The sequence below is a fragment of the Sphaerodactylus townsendi genome, linkage group LG05 (genome assembly GCF_021028975.2).
Source record: "Sphaerodactylus townsendi isolate TG3544 linkage group LG05, MPM_Stown_v2.3, whole genome shotgun sequence".
NCBI classification, from domain to species: Eukaryota; Metazoa; Chordata; class Lepidosauria; order Squamata; family Sphaerodactylidae; genus Sphaerodactylus; species Sphaerodactylus townsendi.
The window spans coordinates 39124425-39142204 of NC_059429.1; the positions used below are offsets into that span (position 1 = coordinate 39124425).

Genomic DNA, 17780 nt, shown 5'->3' on the forward strand with positions numbered 1-17780 from the left:
ATTATCTACACATGATTCAGATTTGCCAAAGTTGGGTCACGCATGAATAATAGAATTTGGGCTTTAACAAGCCACCTGTCTGACTAAGAACTTGTGTGCATAAATATCTATTGTATTGAGAGAATTAGATAGTCAACTAACTCTGTAGATTAGAAGGATTTTAAAACTGAATGATTAACATTTCCTGTCAATAATTAGTTCTCCAAAGCACACGGAAGCATCAGTGTATATTTACCAGACATAGTAGAGACAAAAAGATGAATTCTTCTATTCATACTCTCGTTTTCAAACTGTGTTCCACAAAATTCTGGGATTCTACAAGGGTCTGTTAATTAAAAGTTCATAAATGATATGTAAGTTTCCTGAAAGAAAGCTTATCCAACGTCATCAAGGTTGATTTGTCACAGAAAGCTTCAGAGAGGAATTGACAGGGTGTTCCAGATCACATGACATTCAGTTCAACCAAGGCAATAGTGAGTCCCAACCAACCATCTCTATGCCCAACATAGAACCATATAATTCTGCTGGCAATGTTCTAGGGTAACTGTGGCAAAAATGCATGAGTTTCTTGGTAGATTAGTCAGTGTAGAAAAGATTAACAAAGGTAAGAAAAATTGAAATTGTCACATTACATAAGCTTCAGCAGTTCATTCAGCAGTGAGCTGCTGGATGCAGAACCTTCCTAGGAAGTGTTTTTGTGCCTGTTTTCCCCCCAAGTTTATTAATTGTGTTTTGTTTCTTTAATAATTTTTAAAATAATACACCAGTGTAGGATGCTTTGGGCCCCAACAGAAAGAAAAATTAAATAAATATTTGACTGCCTGTTTAACCACTTTCCTATTTCCAGCATCCAAGTGCTCTGGTTCTCTGGAACTTCCCTGTGCAAATTCTGTTCAGGGATCCAAGAAGTCTTCTATTGCCTATTCTGGGAGTAATTCCCAATGGCCTTTTATGAAAAACTCTGGCCCCTTCCGCACACGCAAAATAATGCATTTTCAAACCACTTTCACAATTGTTTGCAAGTGGATTTTGCCATTCCGTACAGCTTCAAAGAGCACTGAAAGCAGTTTGAAAGTGCATTATTCTGCATGTGCGGAATGAGCCTCTGCAAACAAAGGATAAAAGAGAATATAAAGTATAACCCAGCTCAATAATATCTCACATTTATCTTCCTAGTCATTACAGAGTCATTGCTGACTTTCCCCTTCTTGTAGTTCAACATATTCCACCTCAAAAGTACAAAAAACAGTTAGTGTTTTGATAGAAGGGAGGAAGAAAGAAAGAAAAAGAGGGTATTGAGAGGTCCAGGTCTCTCTTTCTTCCACAGTCGCTTAGATAAGACCAAGGAAGAAGAGTCCACTAGTACCATCTGCCTGAAAGAAAGACCGTTCCATGAGCTGCATGCTTAAGAAAGTTGCTGGGATTCAGTTTTGCAAGACTGATATGAAAATGGTTGGAGCCTTTCTCCTTGTCAGACCAACGTCTTGATTGGCTACTAGGGAAGGTACAGGTTGCAGCAGTAGTCAGGCATGGTGATGGAGCCTGGAAACATCTCCAGTCTACTTTCTCTCCAACCCTTGTAACACCAACCTCAACAGTAGTACAGTAATTGTCTTTTCAAGGCTCTTTACAAGTTCGAGCTAGAAAGCCCACAGATATCATTCACTTTAAACAAGGGAAGGCTATTTTCAACAGTCCGAGACTGCATATTTTATTTATTTACTTTATCTATAGCTCATCTTTTCCCCCCAATGAAAATCTAAAACTGCTTATATCTTACCCTCATAACTCTTTGAGGTAGGTTAGACAGAGAGTGTGTGACTGGCCATCAAGGTCACCCAACAAGCTTCCATAGCATAGTGGGGATTTGAATCTGGATCTCACAGATACTAGTCTGGCACTCCAACCATTACACTATATATCAGTGCATTGAATCTTGCAGTTCCATTCTAACAGTGGTGCTTTTCTCCAGTGCAAGAAGCCTTCCTCTGAAGAAACAGGATCTCCCACCACTGTTAACAGAACAGATTTTTCCCTAAAATGTTCTAAGCAAGCATATCAAATGGCATTATTGTCTTAAAAACACACAAAAGAAACAGTGGACCAAGGTAAACAGATTCAAGCAATTTAATAATTCAAAATCATTACAGAACAATTGTGATAATAAATCTTTCCACTGTCATGGAGAAGCTGTTTAGTAAACAGAAGTTGATTATAAACAAGGTGTCTGCTGCACAATGGGGGCAAATTTCCGTCGAAGCAAGATTTCTTGCACAGATGTATTTCTTCAAGCCCTGCTTTCACTTTCCATTCTCTCTGCAGCAAAAGACACAATTTCTAGTGCGGCTTTAGTTTGCTTCACTGCCAGAGCAGAACAGATTTGCCAGTGAGCACAGCTTTGCCCCAGACATCTTCCCTCTGCCCATGGCCACCTTATCTAGCTCCACCTTTTTCAATCTGTCACATTGCCATCCATGCCTTCCCCCTTGCCCCCGCCTTCCATGTTGCTGGCTCCTTCCTGCATACTCAGACCTTACTTTTTTCTTTTCAGTCAGCACCAGAGATGGTAGGCATGCATTGGTATGGGCAGTTAGATGGTTGCAAACAGGCTGGGTCAGATGACCAAGAGAGAAGGAGGACCGGTTGTACAAAAAGGGGCTTGAACAGATCTAATATAGTGGCATGCAGACAAACTGAATGGAGGTGACTAGTATTACATGTATTATGGTTAAATAACAGGGCCTAGTGGCTTTCAAGTAGTTTCCCCCTCCCAAAAGAGTTCTTCATGTGAAGCACTCAGCCCAAAGGCCATTTTGCTTGTCTAGGAAAGAGAAGACTGAGAAACAGAAGTTCTGAAATGAATGACTGCCAGTCAGCAAATATGAAGCAACCAGAAACAGTCATTCTAACACTGGTTCCTTCCTTATGAGTGTTTTGCACTAATGTGCCAGGATGCAGTCAAAGAAATAGTGCTTTCCACTTGCTTGTGACTTGACTCTGTGTTCTGTGGCTTGGCTCGTTTGTTTGCTTAAAGTTATCTGCTCTGCATGTAGGCTATTTCTTAACAATCTATAATATGAGTTGTGTTGTAATATGTGGGAGCCTGATACAGTGTTTGGACAACCTAGTTTTGTAAGGACATGCAATGGCTCAGATAAACAATGTATTTGTTGTAGGCTCCTTCTCAGATCCTGGTGCCAGCATTCTCCACCCAAGGTTGCTGGATCTTTCTGGCCACATGCGGGGAAATGTACTCAGGCTCAGAAACTCATGGAGATCTGAGGATGAAGCCTGGCAAGGAAAGGGACCTCAGTGGGATACAATGCCATAGAGTCCATCCTCCAAAACATCCATTTTTCTCCAGCGGAACTGATCTATGTAGTATGTAGATTAGCTGTAATTTCTGGGGGGGAGGGGGGTCCTAGGTACCAATGAGGTTGGCATCTACCTCCCACATTAGCAATCCTGGCCAGACAACATTTGGAAGCTTGCAAATAAGGTATGAAGATGGTGCTTTTTGCTGCCATCTGGTAACTGGAAGTGTGCCTCAATGAATGCTGCTGCATACAATGTTCACCATTAGCTATTATTTTAAAAACATTTGTAATTTATCATTTGTAATTTGAGATACAGCAATATTTTGGTAATATTGATTAGATTAGGAATATAAGAACAGCAAAATCTTGCTAAACACAGATTGGGTTTTTCCAGACAAATGAAGAGAATTAGACAGCCTGCACTTGCAAGAAACCTGTATGTATCAGAGCATCCGCAGATCTCTGGGACTGTAATGATAATCAAAAACAAACTCCAAACCAGTATATGAGGCTTACTTCCAAGGAAATCACTGTAAAACTAAAGCCTCAGTGTTTGCTCCTACCAACAGACTACTGAGATTGTGTTCCTAACTTTGTATAATGATTAACTGTACAATTCTTAGAAGTGCTGCTTCCTCTAAGTCCACACGCTACAGAAGGGGGTAACTCTGGTAAGAATGGCACTTTAAATCCTGTACTAGCAATAATAAAATGATACATAAAATCTTATACTAGAGAAAAATACCAGCTGACTGTTAAGGAAATCACATAAAATTCAACATTATCCTTTGCTACTCCCTGAAATCTATATGTAATGTACCTTAGGCCAATATGCATATTTTGTGTAGTATTTAAAAACATACCTGGTATTTAAAGTAACCCACTTTTGCATTTTGATATTTCTCTGGAAAATGACGAATTACGGTCAGACAAGATTGTACAGCAGGTTTATTCACTGCTTTCAGTTAGTACTGTGGTCACTGCTAGAAACTAAACTGAGGAAATTAAAATTTTCTATTATCTCCCATTGTGATATATGTGAGTACCAAAAGCTTTCATTCTTCTCCCATGTTAATTTTTTCCAATACCCACAAGGAGGGCTATTACAAATGCCAGACTGCCACACAGGTAAATTAGCACCAGTAACATTTCACTTTTCACCTAAAAGGAAAAACAAATATCAACTTTAATTTAAAATTATCTTTGGGTAGATTTTTATATGTATATATCTCCAAATCTTGGCATTTAGAATATCTATCTATTAACCTTAGTCTCACTATATACCATTTAGGACCTACTACTGAGCAAATCTCTATAAGCAAACCATGGATCACTTGTAACAATAGCAGTCTTAGTGATTCTGGGACCCTGAACAAAAGTACAGATTGGGCCCACAGAATCACTGCCATCATATCCTCTGTTGCCTAGACTACCAAGCTCAAGCAAAGGGCCACTCTTGTTCTCCCGCAAGAGGACTGGCATGGAATACCTGCCAGGTGACAATCTTTGCACCTAACTGACTGACACACTTCCTTTCCTATCCCCCCACCCCTCTGTGAATGGGAAGGTGCATGCACAGAGTAGCCATCAAGCTGGCTAGCCATTTCTTGAGCCTCAGCGGGAGAAGGCAGGCTGCATTGTTTCCAGCTGCTCTGGATGCTGCATGGACTACCCCCCAACAAAGGCAACACCTTGAACAAAAGTATCCCCTCTTCTGGAAGGGTGAGCTGAAAGCCAAGAAATGGCTTGGCAATGAAAGGGATTCATAGCTCTGTCACCACTGACAGTTTCTTTGCTGCTTCAATATTCACCCACCAGCTGCTTTCCCCTGAAAGGGTTTCTGAACCCTTAGAGGGAAAATCCCACTTAGGAGCTTTAGAGCAATGGCAGTGGTGAAATAACCTCTCCCTCCCCATTCTCTGCTGTAAATGCCACCCTACTAAAGAGGCTTTGCTTTTTAAAAAGAGGTATTGGGACATCGTTGCATGCACTAACAAGTAACCAGCTCCCTTAGGACTTCCAAATTAACTCGTTTCTCTGACTATCCTGAAGTTTTGATTTAGGACAGGTGATGTGTAAAAGAGTTTCTGTTTATTGCCAGATGCAACTGTCAAAGGAGAGAACTGCAAAGGGATGAGTGACTTTTTTTCTTGCATATCAAGTATATTATCCCTCCCCCACCCAGATAAAAACATTTTTCATCAGGAAAACAGTAGAAGAAAAAGAAGAGCTTGGATTTTATACCCCACCTTTCTCTCCTGTAAGGAGTTTCAAAGCAGCTTACAAATTCCTTTCCCTCCCCACACCTTGTAAGGTAGGTGGGGATGAGAGAGTTTTGAGATAGCTGTGATTAGTCCAAGGTCACCCAACAGGCTTCATGTGTAGGAGCGGGAAAACAAATCCAGTTCACCAGATAAGACTCTGCAACTCATGTGGAGGAGTACAGAATCAAATCTGGTTCTCCAAATTAGAGTCTACCACTCTTAACAACTACACTACTGGAGAAAAACATTTAAAAACCAGCAGCTATATATGGGAAAACAAAACGTGTTCTTTAAAAAATAATCAGCTTCTCCTATTGAAGTTGACAGTCTGTTTTACAACATCTTCACAGTTCTATAAAACAAATTGCTTAAGAATGAGGTGGTGGTGATTACCTTGGCTTGTGAATCGTCACATTTTTCTGAAAAATGTAAAAGGCAGGAATGTTACTAAATTCTGCTTTGCCTTGTGGCTTTATTACATACAGTCAGCAAACATTTGTATGTGTGAATTTGAATCAAGCCGTACCTTTCTTTTTCAACCAGAGATTTATGTCCAGTGTAATGGCTATTAATGCCTCCCAGCTCACAAAGCCACCCATAGTCTTAATCATCCAGTCGTTAGGAGAGGTGAGCATTTGTAGTCCCAGAAACAGGTTAGTATCTAAAGTGAAAAAGACCAAAACCATAGCAAGCAAGTTACATTTAGGTGACAGCCCTTTCAGTTTCCCATTCCAGTCTGTAAAAGCAGGTAACACCTTCAATAGAATCAGTGGGAAAGCTTTTCAAGGACTGTCCTCTTTCAGAGTGTTCATGGAGAACTGTCTAGTGAATGCTCTTCCATTTAAAATAAAATTATCCTAGCCTTTGTCCCAACAGGGTGTTTTTCTATGCACAAGAGCTCTTTGATGGAAGGGGGAAGGGACACATTTAGCCTTCCTCTGCTGTAACCCTCGGGAATATAGTTCACAAAACTTTCACTATTTTATTCCATCAAATGTAAAACAGATCTCAGTGACCTGATTCACAACAGTTACAGTCACAATCAGGCATCAGGCAGTGCAATCCAGAGCCCTTGTTGGGCAGGGACAGTGCTGCTGCAGCACCACCACACCACCTCGAAGAGGGCTTTTCAGTGGACAGGAAGGCAAAAAATTAAAAAAACCTCCCCGCAATGGAGAAAAGACTTCCAGTGGGGGCTGACATTATGGGAGGCAGATTTGGGGTGGATGATAACTAATGCCGTCTCCACCCCCAGCCATGCCCCTGGGATTCTCACGCTATACTAGCATGGATGCAAGATCAGTGACACAGTGTGCTGTGCATGTCTGGTCATTGTCAAGAGCTGCGGTGACCACCCACCTGTGGATTTGCCCCTTAGCCGGAGTAAATGCCCCAGGGAGGGCAAATCTGCCGGAACAGAGCTGCGCAGCAGATGGCACACTTAAACCCCCACCCCCACCCCACATTGGTCTGTTAGTGTCACTAGGCACAAAATCAATGGCCTTTTCCACATGAGTCGTTTACAACGTATCTTGCTGGCAAATGCTGCTTTTTTCCTTTGAATTCCACTTTTTTTCCTTTGGTTCCAGTAACGTTTTCCCTTCATGTTTCCTCCACTGTTTTCCCAAGCACCCTAAACATAATTTTTAACATGTTTCCAAATCAGCGTCTCTTGAATCTGTGATCATGTTGAAACAATCTTTATTTCTCCACCCCACCAAACACCTGGCCTTTATCCATGCCCTGTGTAGTTGCCCATCCTCCCCTTCAGCCATTTTCTCCTCTCTCTCCTCCTCTGTTTTCAAAAGTATATTTTTGAAGTTTTCTTTTTGTCATGTTGAACTAGTAATGTATTGTTGAGGCAGAGATACAAAGAAGCAGAGCGATTAGATTGGCTTTGTCAATTTCACTCAGAACTTGTGATGTTAAGATTAGTGCAGAGAGTGATGCTGGAGTGAGGGGGCTGATAATTGCATCAGCGATAGAACGCTGAGATGCTAGGGTAATTGAAGAGTACTAAGAATAAATTGCTGCATGTAACAGGGACTACGGCAGTAACGATCATGCATTACTGCAGATCAAATTTGGTGGGAAATTTGATTCTTTGAGTGTGTGTGGAGGGGGCAGTATGTGTTTATGATCCTTAAGGTAATGGCATCTGCTCCAGGAGTTGTTCTGGCTTTCATTTTAGGTTGGTAGTTCTCAGTAGTAGAAATGAATGCTGGACATTTTTAAATTGCTGCTTCACAATAATGCTAGAACAAAAAAAACTGCAAAAAAGAGAAGAAGGGTGTTCTTCTCCATCATGAATCCCATCCCGCCACCATCTGGAATAATACATTTTCAGCAATAGCATGCAGAATAAATGCAACTGAAGAGAACAAGGGAGGGATTCAAAATGACGGGGAAAGGAGGTATGCAGTAGGAGAATCTGTGGTAAGCTGTGCATGCAGAAAAACACTGGGACAATTTGCGGTAAGATGTACATGTGGAAAAGAATGTAAGGCTCAATGCCTGATTGTTTGAAGTTGGCTGACGGGTGCAGATGATGTCATCACTTAGTATTATCTCTTTAAGGTCAAGGCAGGTATGGAATTAATTAGCACCTTATGAGAATGGATATCCTCTGTGGGAGGGGGGTGGAGTATGAGTTGGGCGTGAAAATCTGTGGTAAGGCCTCTTGCTAGGGCCCAGCCATTGGTTAAGAAAGTCATCTGGCTGGGATTAGTAATGCTATAATTGGTTATGGCAAGGGGTCAAAGGGGGGATTCTTCGCATCAGCTGGCCTTCACGTTACCATCTTGCTGCTAGGACCTCTTGCTGTGGCGTGCTATAATTGCTGATGGAAACTGCAAGAACAATCATCTATGCTGTAAGTTAGTATTAGGCAGACCTGGATAGTTCTATTTATTTATTGCTGTATGTTAGAGAGTGTACTTGCTTGGTCTTATTCCTTTTCTTTTCAAGTGCTTTAATAAATCTTTTATCATTTTAAAGGAATGTTTTATTCATGCACCCAGACCAGAGGCGTAGCTGGGCCAGAGTGCACCCAGTGTGCACTCTGGATCCCCCCCTCAATGGCCTACCTCCCTTTACTTCCCACTTACTTTTAGAAACCGGAAAAAAAAAAGAGGAGCAGGCAGGCTGCAGAACAGGCCTTCCTGTTCTGGTGGGAACTATATTTCTCAGGGTCTCCTGGGAAATGTAGTTCCCACCACAGAACAGGAAGGCCTGTTCTGCAGCCTGCTCGGTTTTCTAAAGTAAGTGTGGGGGGGGCGCTGCGGGGGGGGGGCAGGGGAGAGGGGGAGGGGGATTTTGCGTGACCCAAATCTGTGCACCCGGTGCGTCGCGCACCCCCGTCCCCTGGGAGGTTCGCCACTGACCCAGACCCTTAGTAACCCTGGAATTTGGTGGTTATAGAGCCTCTCAACAGTCTTGCAGGGAAGGCCAGGGCCACAGGTATTCCGACAGTAAATTAAAAGGATTTTGTAGTCGTATTTTGTTAAGAGACACCTGAAAAACTGCAGTAAGAGGGATGTTAGGGGAAGGCAGTGAGAGAGAGAGAGTGTGTGTAAACAGTATGTCTGATTTGGGTGGAGCTGAGAAAAAGATTAGCTTAGAGGTTGTTGACTAAAAAGAGTAAGTCTATAACACAAGATCTAAGATGCTGAAAAAGGGGAACAGTTCAGTAAAAGTGAAGTGTTGTAACCTCTACAGTACTTTCTTCAATGATACGTTCAAGCCATAAATAAAAGTTAACTTCTTATTTTGTTTAACCTTGTGGGTTCTGTCTCTCAGAAAAAGAAACACACACACCCTAATGAGGATCTCAGTCTACAGATGTTTATGATATGAATAAATGGTGTCTGTGTGAATGGAACAGTGTTTGAGCCTTAATCCCAATAACTCTGTGACAGTGAGGGCCTATTATTAAAGGGGGCTAGACTACCCTGTCTGCAGATGTCTCTGTGAGTGAGATAGAGGACTTCAGAGGGGAAATGGTTATGGATCTCCAGAGATTTTAAAATAGATGAGAAGGGTAGCAAGTGTGACAACCTGCCCAATTGGTAAGCTGGAATCTCAGACAGAGAGAGAGAAGTTGCCAAGGGTAGTAGCCACTCTGTGTGAGTCGTGAAGGGGCATCATACAGACAAAACAAAACTCTTCACCTCCTGCCAAAAAGGAGGAGTCACACAAATCTCCCTGGAGAGGTAGTGCCATTGTTTGGTGTCACAATGAAGGCTTTTCTTACCACACATCTAGCCTCAGGCTTCCAAGGATGACTGGAGTGAGAGAAGAAGGCAGTCCTTGAACTATGATGATCCCAGACCTTACAGGGTTTTAAAGGTCAATACTAGCACCTTGAATTGAGCCTAGAAGCAAATTTTAAGCCAGTGCATGTGGAACAAAACTAGAGTTATATGATCCCTACAACCCACTCTAGTCAACACTCTAACCACAGCATCCAGTACCAACTGTAGCTTCCAGACAGTTTTCAAGAGCAGACCCACATAGAGAACACTGCGGTAATGTAACCTAGATGTTACCAGGATATGCACCACAGTGGTAAGATCTTTTCTGGCCAGGAAAGGCCGCAGCTGGCTCATCAGCCAAAGCTGCTGACCACTCCTGTCTCTTTTTTATCCAGGAGGCCTGGGTCCAGGAGTATCCCTATGCTACAAACCTGCTGCTTTAAGGGAGTGCAACCCCACTCAGACCAGGGGATAATCCATTACCCAAGTTAGAACCTCCCCCAACCAGTGGCGTACTGTTAATGGGGCCACAGGGTAACCCATGTCCCCGGGCGCACGCCATGTTGTCATGTGGAGGCATCAGCCAGGTCCCCATACCTGGCCTCTCCCACAGTGCAGTGCTGGGGCATGAGCTGCTCACTATGGCTGCAGGCCAGCTCCCCCCCCCCCCGGGGGTCCAGTGAGGGCAGGAGCGGGCCTGTTGCCACAAAGCCCGAGACACCCACTGCCAAGCCCCCCCCCGCCCTCTCTGCAGGCCAGCCCCTGCCCTCCCCGTAGGCTCCCAGCATGGCCCGTGGCTTCCCAGAAGAGGCGTGCCAGCGCCAGCCAGCAAAGCAGCACCTCTCCGTCGTGTGCTGACGCACCCCCCACACCTCTCTGGCTGACTGGTGCAGCCCCCCATAGAGGTAGGTGGCGGGCGGCAGCAGCTGGCCTCGGCCTGGGAGCCTGCCGTGGGCAAGGTCTTGTTTTTGCAACCCCCAACCTCTATCAGAGGCCAGCGGCACGGGGAAAAGGGGGCAGGGGCACAAAAACAAGGTCTTGCTCCTGGGTGCTGTTTATGCCAGTACACCCCTGCCCCCAACTGTAGTTCTTCTATTTTATTGTGATTAAGTTTCAGCTTGTTAGTGCCCATCCATTCCAAAACTGCCTTCATGGTTTCCATAGCCTCTCTGAGATGTGCTGGTAGCAATAATGGTCATCTTTATATTGGTGGCAACTCAGTTCTGATCTCCAGATGACCTCTCCCAGAGGCTTTACATAGATGTTGAAAAGCATGGGGTTCAGGCTGGAACCTTGGGGAACTTCAAAGGCCAAGGGACTGAGCAGCATTGCACCCAGCTTTCAAAACCACAAATGGGTGACAAATGGGAACAGGCACCAAAGAAAAAATGAAAAAAAGTTCTGGCTCTTCTTTGCCCACATGACAAAATTCCACATTTTTAAAAAAAGTATATGAGGTCTGTAAATTCAGTGTTAAAAATGCCAAATTCTTCAGGCAGTAGTACAATTTCTTAGAATGGTGTTAATTGTTTCATTTTAATACCTTGGCATAAGTATACTTAATTGATAGCCTTTTGATTGTGTCAGTTCCTCCTGCATTATCTGGAAGTCAAGAACTGGAGAAAGATGGAATTCAGCATAGTGCAGGGAAGCAGAGTGGCATGGAGAAACAGAAACCTGTGGCCTCAGGAACTCTGACGTCACTGTATGAAGAACTTCTGGTTACGTTACAAATATTTTTGATACCACTTTAACTGTCATGGCAAAACACCTCTCTGTTTGCTTCTTTCCTTGAAAACCTACAGGGTTGTCATAAGTCAGCTGTGGCAGGATGGCACTTTCTACCACCAATTATCATGGCCACTCCTAAAAGAATCATGGGAATTGCAGAGAGGTAAGAATTCTCAATAAGAAATTCGTGAAGTTCCCGATACAACTCATAATTCCTAAGATTTCTTGGGAAAAATAAATGACTGTTACACTGGTGCAGATCTACCATTTAGATATGCCCTGCTTGACTATGAATAGCTCCACCTATGCCTGTTGAATGTCTGCTAAGTAGACATTATTTAACAAAAATGGCCACTTGTGCTCCAGTTTCTCTGTGCGATTCAAGAGATAAAAACTTTCTCTTAAACAACTTACACTGTGAGGATATGCATATAAGAATTGCATCCAGTCAAGTTGTCCTTATGTATATTGTTTCCTTGCGTCTACAGCCTACCACTAGAATTAGGATCATGATGTTCACATTCCATTGCAGTTGTCTGATTTTTTTAATGTGGTATCCCATCAAAGTCATGCAAATTTCTAGACTGTCATATTCAATGGGAACTGAGCATTTGTACTTGGAAGTTAGAAAGAAACATCCACTTACCTGCCAATACTTTGATGACTAATGCATTTAGCATGTGAAACCAATTAAAAATGAACCTCCTGTTGATGCAATGCAAAACTCTGTTAGATACCTTTGTTCTTTAAGGTGTGAACATTAGGCAGGGATACGGTTTCATGCCTACTTGTGATGGAATAGACTGCCAATGGGCGGCAAGGCTCTCTTTCACTCAGTAATAAATCGAGACTTCCTTCTAAACTAGCACACCCAGGGCTGTCACTGGGGAAAAAATGACATAGCAGGTACACTGATGTATTTACGTCACATCCCAAACCAGTGAATAAGGTGGATGGTTGTTTTCCACAAGCCCTGAAACACCAGGCCTCAAATAAGCAATGCTGTTTTCAAAAACCACTGCACTGTAACAGGTAATATTTGTAGTTACCAACCTGTGGTGCCACAGTGTTTGTAAGTCTTGACGAAATTCATCGGATGGCAGCAATAATATGGACAACTTTTCCCAGGTAATGTGGTCCTGATTTTACAAAATGGCTTTTGACAGCCTTCTGGAGGAGAAGTCACACACAAAGTTTTCTCATTCTAATCCAGCAATTCCCAAGTTTATAGAGTCTGTGGGTAATTTTTGAATTTGAAAAAGGGTGGCAGCATCACCATAAAACAGCTATCATGAGGAAGGAGCCAATTACACAATGGCTGCCATTAGGAATAGACCATCACAAAATGGCTCCAATTGGGATGGGGCCATCACAAAATGGCTGCAAATGGGCACAGATCAGCTCTTTGTTTTGCTGTTCATTTTGCTGTTCGATGTCATTTTCCTAAGAGAAGCTTTTGGGGTTGGATAAACACACTTACTCCAGCATGCAGGATTGCTCCCCCCACCGTGCTTCCCACCAATAGCTGTCTTGTGTTTGTTGTACTGTTAGCCCAATACTGCTAGTACTAAAATAGTTAATTAAAAAACCTATCGAAAAAGTCTGTGTCCAAACTGCTTGATGGAGGTGGGATAGCCACTGCCAGTGGAATGAGGCAAAGAAACTGTGAGGAAATCTCCAGTGTTCTGTATTGGCAGCAACAGGAAAACTTCAAAAGCCTATTCCCATATGGAAACCACTAAACACTTTGAAACATGAAAAGAAGCAAGAAGAATAGTACATACATATAGGTAGTTGATTATTTTTAAAATGAATCTCCAGTAGTATTGGCCTAACGTTCTGAAAATCTCAAATCAGAACTGCGAAAGAACTGTTTGCTATCGTTCTGTACATCCCAGAATAGTTTTGACCAAGTTAAATTCCCTTCTATAGCAAGAACAGTAAATATATGCATATAATCCGTTCTTATTAAATATATGATATACAAACCTGTTATTTTGAGGAGAAGGACGACAAAAAGCTATCAATGGCTGAATGAAGGACAGAATCATAACAACACATCCTATAACGGCATGAGTTTCTGCACCCTGTGAAAGAAGAGAAAGTGTTTAATTGACATATCAGCCTTGTAAGTACCAGTGAAATAATGTCATTGAAAAAAGAAAATTCCTCAGTTATTATAAAAAAAAAATTTAAATTGCATCAAAATAAATGCCACAAAAAGACAGTTGACTTTGTTTGAGGTAGCTGAAAGTAAATGACATGGCATGTATTTCAGTTCTTCAAATTTGAAATAATATTAACTTTTTACCTTGCAGAAATCCTTTTTCTCCCATATGTAAAGGATTGAGAAAAATATCAGTTCAGCACTAAATCACACAGTTTTCAAAAAACTGTCACGAGTCACAGGGATAAGCTTAAAAATTCCGTAGGTTTATTCATTTCCCAGATGAAAACAAGGTAGAAAAGCCAGCCTATACAAACTGGACTACCTCAACAAATATTTATTTTATTTTATTTATTTATTATACTTGTATACCACCCTCCCCCGGAGGGCTCAGGGCGGTGAACGACAGAACATATAAATAGAGCACAAATTAAAATCAATAAATCAATAAATATCCATATTTCTGCAGACAAAAAGAACCAAGTAGCTTTTTTAAAGTAGATTTTAAAAGTACTGAAAGCAGTCCTCAGTTTCCAAAATTAGTTGCTGCCAAGGCCTGAGATTTTTCTTAATTTACACAACTTACACTACTCCATCCTTGCCTTGCTACAAAGGCCAATATAAAAGCAATTGCTGTTGCAAGTACAGTCAGAAGCATCATGCAAAAGTGGATCTAAAGGGGAAATCACATATTGAAATTAGATGACAACTATAAAATACAAAGAATTGTTTCTGTTTCGCTGGTATGTCACTTTCATACATCTTAAAAACACACACTTTCTTCCTCATGAGAACGATCTCTTCTTAAATAGAATTTCTGATTCTCTTTCACCACCTGCAGGTGGAAATGTGCAAAACCCTAAGCCCAAGTGAAGGTGATCAAGATTTATAGGAGCTGATCTACTTCAGTAGTAATGGATATACAGAAAAACTGACTTGACCAGAAAAGGGTAGAAAATTTTACTCCTATATAAAGGAAGAGAGAAATCCCAGGCACAGCATAACATACTCATGCTATGCATGGTAAAGCCATTAAAACATAAGGACCGGGAGCAATAGTATGAAGCAAGATTTAGAGGCACTGTTTGTAACATTTTTATATAATATGCAAGGCAACCCCTGACATGTGAAACAACAGTAACACACCAGATCATTTTGCTTGGCACCCAGACCTTTGTTCAAGCAGTCAAACACACTGGCAGAACTGCTGAAGCGTGTGGTGCAGGATAAGGCAATAAGCATGGCTTAAGCTCTTCAGCACTACCCAAACCTCCACAATCCAGAGGCAGCGCCCTCTGGAATTGGATTTACTCCAAATGTATCTTCGAGTACAACCCTTGATCTCCCCCAGCCCAACTTGTTTCCACAACGCTAACATCTTCATAGGTAGACACTGCATTTTTTTTCCAAAAAAAAAACATTTGCGCCTGCTTTAATAACTACCTTCATGGGTGAAAGACACACAACAGCTCAACAGAAGTGATGCTGTTCCTTTATAATGGCTAAGACTCTGAGGTCATGAGTTCAAGTATGAATCAGGGCCAAACTACATATTTTGTATTATGTGAGTTGCCAATGGGAACTTGCAGCTGCACTACAACTACAAATTTCCATGGTGAACAGATGTAAAGTATAGAATGTAAAGTAAGATCCAGTCACACATTTATTTAGGAAAGCTACTATTTTCTCATCCTCTGTGTCTGATCTGCAATATCTCATCCTCCGTGTCTGATCTGCAATATAAGATCAGTAAAAGTGACCTTACAGTAATTAATCTGAAATGCTTTGAACACTTGCCAAATACTATATAAATGCTAAGTTTTGCTATTAAGCCCATTTGTGTTTGAGAAAGGGTATTCAAGGTGTTTGTTTTTAATTGCATCCCGATTGTTAATCAAAAAAAGCAAAAACTTTGCATATACTTCTGTGAATGAAGCTGTGAATTTATTAAAAAATTATTGTGCTTGTATTGTTTTCAATTATATTATCATTGTCAGCTGCCTCAAAAAAACTTTGATTGAAAATTGTGATATAAACCTTATCCATTAATTTACATTATTTAAAAACAGGGTGGATTTAAATCAAATTGATCTAAATCATGTTTAAATCACAGTTTAAATCACTAGTCAGTAAGACTAGATTTAAATCATAGTTTTTTACATAGAGACTCATTTTGGCTGGTATAATCTACTTGCCCCTCCTTCCTACACACATACACACTTAGCTCCTTGTGCAGATCTATTCCACTCCAAACAATCTTCTATTCATGGAACTTCTTGAAATTTGGCTCTTAGGAGAGTAGGGTTTGATTCTGTGTACATAGATATGCAAAGGAACATTGGGATTGAGGTCTTTTTTCTCAACTCTGTTTTATAACATTTTTTTCTGTGAAGAAGGGGCATGTTATCTCTGCAGTCACAAATTCAGTTTTGAAAACTGGAGCACCGAGCATCTGTGATAATTTCAAGATAGAAATACTGCCCCAAAAATCTTTTGAGAAACCTCTGAAAGAGAATGACATTATGAATGGATTAATGGAATTCATTTTCCAAACATTTTAAATGAATATAATTGTAAAACTAATCTATATTTGGACTATAATATATCTTAAATAAAAATATTTTTAGATTTTTTTTCTCAAATAGCATTTTATTTTTAAAGATCTGATTTATATTTTTAAGATTCAACATACGTAAATTAAAAATATATTTTATTTTAAAAACATTGATTTTTATTTGACCAACCAGTTTCATGACCTATGCAGCTCAAAAGTTCAGATACACTTTCACAAACACAAACTGACCTGTAAGACATCTCTTTATCTACTTGCACCTTGTTTTCTGAACCCAAACAAACAAAAGCCCTCTCTGTCCAATCACAGATTAGACTGATTTGTGTACATACCTGAAACCAAACATCTTTTCCCAGTAGAGTTTTTTTAATAGACTTCAAATACCTAGCAAATACCATTCCTATGCTGCCTGTGGTCATCCAAGCAACCAACATGAGAGCCCCTTTAAAAAAAAACAAAAGCAGCAGAAATGAAAGACGAATTTTCATATATTAAAACATTTCAGTAATTGCAGAATTGTTTCCCAGTATTCTATAACTTGGGATGCTACTTCTTCAACTGCATGGCTGAGAACACCAGTCTTTTAACCTGCATGCAATCTGGGCGGGGGAAAATTCCCTCTTGACCTCAAATTGGTGATCGGCATTATCCTGGCCATATAAGAAACAACCACAAGTGCCGGGCACTGGCTCAACCCTTCATGCTCTCCCTCAAATATCTGCCTAAATTCATAGTGAGATGTAGACTCAACATTACTGAGCATCTAGAATCAGCATCGAGAATCAGCATTAATGGCCATCTAGTCTCTGCTTACCTCCAAACTTCCAAAGGAGAATCCACCACTTCCTAAGAATGCCTGTTCCACTGAAGAACTGCTCTGTTAGGAAATTCTTCCTAAGTTTAACAGAAAACTCTTTTGACTGAATTTCAAACATTTGGTTCTGGTCCTGCCTTATACAGCAACAGAAAACAGCTCCGCTCCATCCTCTATATGACAGACCTTCAAATACTTGAAGATGGCTATCGTATAACCTCTCCGTTATCTCATCTCCAGGCTAAATATACTGAGCTCCTTCAATCTTTCCTCACATGACTTGCTTTTCAAACCCTTCACAATATTTGTCAACTTTGTTCTAGCTTATCAACATCCTTCTTAATCATGGTGAACTTGACTCCAAGTGAGGTAAAACCAGAGCAAAGTGATACTATCACTTTGTGTGATATAGACACTATATGCAGCCCAAAATTGCATTTGTTTTTTTAGCTACCGCATCATACTGCTGACTCATGTTCAGTGTATGATCTACTAAGACTCCTTTCGCACATGCTACTGCCAAGACAAGTCTCCCCATCCTATAATAATTATAATCCTATTAAGTATAATCCTTGGAAATCTGATATGCATTTTTACGTGCATCTGAACTCTGATTTATAAAGTAACATTTAAAACAGTTCCTACAGTGTAACCCTAAACAA

At 41.0% G+C, this 17780-nt stretch overlaps 1 protein-coding gene across 1 annotated transcript in view; it reads right to left on the reverse strand.

Moving 5' to 3' along the window:
• Nucleotides 1-4248: 4248 nt before the first annotated feature.
• The window catches only part of LOC125432334 (putative ferric-chelate reductase 1), a 40212-nt gene continuing 26680 nt past the window's right edge, over nucleotides 4249-17780 (reverse strand). Inside the window, exons 11-17 of the mRNA XM_048495771.1 lie at nucleotides 16637-16746; nucleotides 14319-14405; nucleotides 13555-13652; nucleotides 12212-12270; nucleotides 6108-6242; nucleotides 5975-6000; nucleotides 4249-4478 (exon numbers count right to left, since the gene is read on the reverse strand). Of these exons, the coding sequence (XP_048351728.1) occupies nucleotides 4389-4478; nucleotides 5975-6000; nucleotides 6108-6242; nucleotides 12212-12270; nucleotides 13555-13652; nucleotides 14319-14405; nucleotides 16637-16746 (605 nt within the window). The 3' untranslated portion in view covers nucleotides 4249-4388. The remainder of the gene's footprint in view (nucleotides 4479-5974; nucleotides 6001-6107; nucleotides 6243-12211; nucleotides 12271-13554; nucleotides 13653-14318; nucleotides 14406-16636; nucleotides 16747-17780) is intronic.